General features: G+C 37.9%; 1 protein-coding gene across 1 annotated transcript; it reads right to left on the bottom strand.

Annotated features, from left to right (window-relative positions):
• Window positions 1–543: 543 nt before the first annotated feature.
• LOC145776014 (monocarboxylate transporter 12-like) lies at window positions 544–3,949 on the bottom strand. The gene is made up of 4 exons (XM_082587424.1): window positions 3,763–3,949; window positions 1,654–1,707; window positions 609–1,045; window positions 544–549 (listed from the first exon to the last, which is right to left on the bottom strand). Exons 1-4 carry the CDS (start codon window positions 3,947–3,949, stop codon window positions 544–546), a joined length of 684 nt encoding a protein of 227 aa, XP_082443550.1.
• Between the last annotated feature and the right edge of the window lie 2,031 nt (window positions 3,950–5,980).

Here is a 5,980-nt window from a genome sequence, read left to right as displayed (position 1 = left end):
TGTGAATGTGACGACAAGACAAAATAGGATAAATGAAATAGAAATTATGAAAAATTGTGTTAGAAAAATCAAATAGATATTCATACTAAAAAAAATCGTCACTACAAGTCGGTATTTTATTTAATGTTAGACTACTTAAACTTCCATTAGAAAAATGACGTTCTTTGTCAAAACAGACAATGGATGAAAGTTTACTTTCCTGGTAGCTTCCTTCAGAAGAGACCAAGTTGAGCTGCTGCTACAACAACCAATTAAAGCAATTATTACATAAAAAAATCTTCCTTGACTGGATGCTCACCTGCTGCTGGCATGATGGCTGACGCGAGAATAGTGCAAAGAAAGCCACTCCAACTCATTCCACTCTGTAAATTTTCTTCTCCTAAGGCACGTGTTACAGCAGGTAAGTGCACAATATGATAGGTAACAGTTGTGATACTGAATAAAACACAATTGACAACTAACCAGAAATAGCTGTTTGCAAACCACACAAAACCACATACGAATGCAGTAAGCAACATAGATACACAAGTCATCAATATAATATCAACTCTTTTGTGGTCGCCAAATGCGCTTAAAACTCCTCTCATGCCCATACTAGATCCAAATGCTATTGACAAAAGAAGAGAAGCTGCAACAGGATCTACATCCAATCTATCAAGAGCTAAAGGAATGAGATAGCTTAAATACAAACGATAACCTCCATAAGCTGTCAAAAATATTAAAACAATTATCCAGATTTTGTAAAGTTTTAAAACACCGCAAGAAGAGATCATAGAAGACTTCATGTTTTGTTCTTTATCCGTATGCAGACGGATCGGTCGAAAGAGAGCTGAGGACACAACGCAGTTAAAACTCATGCCTCCTGTTATCAAAATAGCTCCTCTCATTCCATATTGGTCGATGAGTATTTGGAGGAAAGGAGCCAACAACAATGTGCCAAGCGGAGTGCCGATTTGAGTCAGACTTAACGCCATCATTCGTTTCTTTCTAAAGTAGCGTGCAACGATAACCATACATGAAATAGTAAGGCTTCCGTTGACGTATCCTAAAAAAATAACACAATAAAAGCATAAAGGCGCAACCACCAGTAAAATTTTACGTGAATAGCAGTAGCAAACTATATTTGATATAATTCGCTCTGCTTAGCTGTTTTGTTTGGCATTGAGCACTTTTATAGTGTTGACAGTGTTTATTGATGACTTTTATTGTTGCACTTGTTTTGAAAGATAATTAAGCTAGCTCTTTTAATATTTATCTAAAGTTGCTGTTCAACGGCTCTGGGATAGACGCTTTGACTACTTTTTAAGCAAAAGTTAAGCAGCGTTCCAAATTTCAACTAGTGACGGCCTACAGTAAATCAAGATGTAAAAAAAGTGTTAGATCTGGAACTTTTCCTTCTGGTAGCCTACTAATAAAAGTAATATGTTTTGTTCTATGCATACGCTATTGAATCGAAAAATGCAAGACAGCCAAAACAAATAAAATATACTGTAAATGACTTTGCTGCTTGAAGCAAAATAAAGTAAGCTAATAGATAAATACGTGGATGAAAATGTTTAATTCAAGTTGAAAATTCAACAACTTGATGTTGTAATCTAATTCACAAACTTCACATTTAGTTGTTTATTAACAATGAATCAATTGCCAACTTACCTGGAATGAATCCTACAAGAATGTAAACAACTATGTCGTTTGTTGCTACCGACGCTAAAGATATACCAAACGCAGATAGAGCAGAGAGAAATACACATGGTTTGCGGTATCCAAATCGGGAAGCGATTAGCGGAATAAACAAATCTAAAAAAATAAATCAATAGGCCTACATGGGGTTACTAAGATCTACATAGTGGAAAAAACGAGCTGTTTCGGATTGCGAAAAAGTAGCTCCAGAGATAAAAATAAGTAAATAACTGCAAGTATAGATCATCGTTCTCGTCAGTATAGACGGCTAGTAGGAAAACTAACCCTAGTGCAACTACCGCTACCAAAGTCAGTCCTACTTCCAACTGCACAGCCGAGAGCTTTGGTTGGACGTTTAGAAGGGCAACGGTTTGACACCGCAAGAACATGTGACTCTGTTTTTAGCAAGTCATTTAAAGGCATGCCTGAAGGTGGACACGAAGATTGGGAGTCTACATCTTCAACAACTAGATGTCAATTGCTTGAATACGACAAAAATCACTGAAACGATTCTTTAGCACAATTTTACTCCAAACTGATCTCATCAAAGGAAGTAGGCCTACTGCTTTAAAAAGTAAAGGAGAAAGCAATTTCCCATTGAATGTATGTATTTGTTCTAGTTCTAGCATGTGAATTGGTGAGAAACCGGCCACAAACCATTATAGGCCGCACCACCAACAATAGCCTATGCTTTTATTCTTGATCGATGGATACTCTTGATCTATTGAAGACATATTATTCTCAGACTGACAAAGTTTGTTTCAGAGCTTAATCTTGGCAGCTTCACTTCACTTGCAGAGACTTCGAACCATTGATGCAGGCCCGGACACAGAGTTTGACAGAGTGAAATTTTCAATTATTGTCGAATTGTTGCTGTCTCCGAATTATTCTAACCACTAGGTGCCACTAAATGGCAAGCTGTCCTTGAAATGCGTTGCTCAAGCGGACACTCCGAAAATCGCGGTTGCAGTATCTTCGTTTGTGGCCGACTTTATTTAACAAAAGGAGTAAACTGTGTTTGAATTTTGAGTTCATAAATAAAGAAGAAATGAAATGTAAAAAAAAAACAATAAAAAAGATTAGGATGATGATGAAGCAGGCTGTGTTTTTTTGTGATAAAACCAAAGCTAATTTTTTTTTCGCATATCAGTGCCTTTCTCGTGGCGTCATAATTACAGTAATCTGTCACTGACGCAGGCATTATCTTGCTTTATTGCGACTTGCAGTGTTGTGTGTTTCCAACTTGTTGCAGCCTTGAGTTTGTTAGCTGTGTTGGGTTTTTGTGTAGCTAGTTGCAAGCTCTTGTTTGTTTACTTGCACAGGGCCATTGAGAGGATAACTATAGGGCCAGGTACTAATGAAATATTTGGTCGTCAAAATAAGACGCTTCTAAGAAAACTTTACTGTATCCAAAGAAAGCGAGATGGTTTCTTTAAGTCTCTGGCACCGTAGAAAAGCTACGGGTTTCTAAAGTAATCCAGGGCCTGGGTTCAAACGTATCCCCTGGGCCCCCTTCACAACGCTACGTACATATTTATGTTCTGCACTTAGATATTTTGCGCTAAAGTTGATATTAAAATTAATAACTACTGAAACCTCTGAATAATAGTTTACAAAATTGACCTTGATATTTTCAAAACGTTTTTTACATCTTTTATTGTTCCGTATGACTTTTCAGATAAGGCATATTCAAAGTTTTTCTCGTCATTGCAACCTTTTGGTGTTCTTTTGTCTAAATTGAGAACAGAAAAGACGTCTTAAAGACGTGAAGCTATTATTTCCGTTTTTTGTTTTGCAGGGAGAGGGGCAAGTTATATCAGTATGATCAAAATCGTAATGGATCAAAGGTTCATTAAATACAATGCTTTTTAACTTGTCACATATTTTATTTCTAATTTTCATCACACTTGACATAATTTCTTTGAAAAATGATTAATACCTTCCATCATCCACCATAAATATAAACTACGAAGAAATAAACTCTTTTTAGAGCAGAACAGTTTTTGAGGCAACAAATTATTGTGAAAAATACAAACAAAAATCTTGAAAAATAACAGATGAATAATGTAATGAAATACTCACAACCCAATGCTCTTCCAATCTCATATGCTCCATTTATCCACGTGACCTGCCCAAGACCAACATTGAATTCACGCATCAGGGGTTGATAAAACAATGGATAGCATCCCATAATGCCCCAGGTAAAAAATCCTTGAATTGAAACTCCAAAAACGACCATCCAACCCCAACCCCCATCAGGTGGATCCATTGCTTCCATCAGTAAGGTTACAGATTCAACGGAATTATTAATATTGCTAATCTCACCTGACTTCGCTTGCTATGGAGATATGACCGCTTGTTCAATCAAATTAGGCTATAAAATTATGATAGGAATGAAAAGATTTTAAAATATCCCAAGTTCTATCTTAATTCTTGTGCTGCCAGAGAAACATTATTAAAAATCAAGCAGTGCAATCATGTTTATCTAGATATGCCACCTGATTAGTCATAGTTTGTGTAGGCTATTGCTGCGCAAAAAGTTAAAAATGATTGTCTAAATCAGTGGCTCCCAACCTTTTTTTAGTCATGGACACCTTTTGATAAATGTTCAAGCCTACGGATCTTTATGTAACGTTTTCCAGGAATTTGATTAGAAAATCTTTAACGTGTAACCTACTACTGAGGGATATTTATTGTAATATCGGATATGTTAAGTGGCGGGTCTATAAAATGTTTTGGGAGGGCACCAGATTTTCAACGATGTGAAAATCCGTATATATTTATGTATAGCTTACTGCTGAAAATAAGTGATTTTTGTGCTGTTAGTGATAAGTCAACGAAATGTGATCTTGCGAGCCAAGTGAGCAAAACGTTTTTGAAAAATTAAGGGAAAATTGCTTATTTTTATCTGTTTTTGGTGGGCACATGACTAAGTAGGCGTTACTCCCACACTCTAGATCTGCGACGGGGTGTACGCTACACGACAGCTGCTGAAAATTACAATGAAGCAGTGTTGAACTTCCAAAAAAGACTTTGGCATATGAAAACAAACCAAATGCAAAAAAATAAGACACAAGAACGATGATGATGGCTGCTGGTTTGTCAATTTTGATGGTATAGTATAGTCTATTGTGATTCATGTTTGATTTTTTTAATTATTTTCTTCTTCTGTTGCGTAAAACAATCAAGATTTAAAGTAGCCTACGTCAAGCAGTGGCGGATTCAGAACGTAATTTATGGGTGGGCCTAGGAAGTATCTTGATGGGCCTTCACCAATAATGCCACGGCAGGCCAACATATAAAAACTTAGTGTTACCGGAGCTGCTACACAAGGCGGAGTCTCCTAGGTTTCGAGTTAGAAAAGTTGATTATGTCATCATAATCCGAACTGTCAAAGAGTTGTCTTTCAAAAGACAAAAGTGTCAAGTTATAAAGGCGTCCAGTCAGCATAGATGATCTCAAGCGCGTTTGGATCCTGTTTGTTGCGGAGAAAAGTCTCTCAACGCTGCAGGACGTGGGAGGCAGTGTTACGATGGTCCTTAAAACACTGTTCATGTTCGGGAAAATATCAGCAGGGCAGCTGTACAGTAGGCCTACTTCCATTAATGTAGAAAAGTTTTCCGATCCATTTTCCGTCTGATGTGTTGAATGAATACAGCACGTTCAGCATCTGCGATCTCAATGCCATACAGTGCACACGGACCATTTACAGTAGAATGTTTTTTCGCCAAAAGTGGCAGATTCAGGTGCGAAAGAGGCCGCTGCTCTCATTAATCCATACGTGTCGTCCATAAAGCGGAAGTTTAACTCCGTTATCTGCCTTTCAAGAATACAGTTCCACGCGCCCTTAAATCCTCATTGCTCTTGACAGCCGACGTTTTTCCCAGCGTGGTGACAACCCAGCAAACATCACAGTAATGCGCCAATACTGTATTTGTGTCGGCGTGTATCGGGTGTATCGGTAACGTTTGCACTGTATCGGGCCAATACCGGCAATGTACAGTATTGTATCGGCAAAATGGTACAGTTTGTCTGATACAAAGCCTGTATCGGGCCGATACAATGTTGTAAGGGCAAAACTGTACAGTTTGTGAAAGGGCAATCCGGTATTGGCGCAGTACAGTTTGGTAATGGCAAAACTGTACAGTTTGTGTAAAGGCAATCCGGTATTGGCACAGTGCAGTTTGGTAATGGCAAAACTATACAGTTTGTGTAAGGGCAATCCGGTATTGGCACAATACAGTTTGGTAACGGCAAAACTGTACCGTTTGTGTAAGGGCAATCCGGTATTGGCACAGTA

The sequence above is a fragment of the Aplidium turbinatum genome, chromosome 8 (genome assembly GCF_918807975.1).
Source record: "Aplidium turbinatum chromosome 8, kaAplTurb1.1, whole genome shotgun sequence".
NCBI classification, from domain to species: domain Eukaryota; kingdom Metazoa; phylum Chordata; class Ascidiacea; order Aplousobranchia; family Polyclinidae; genus Aplidium; species Aplidium turbinatum.
Note: the sequence above shows the minus strand (reverse complement) of the source record. Positions and strands in the feature narration are given on the sequence as shown.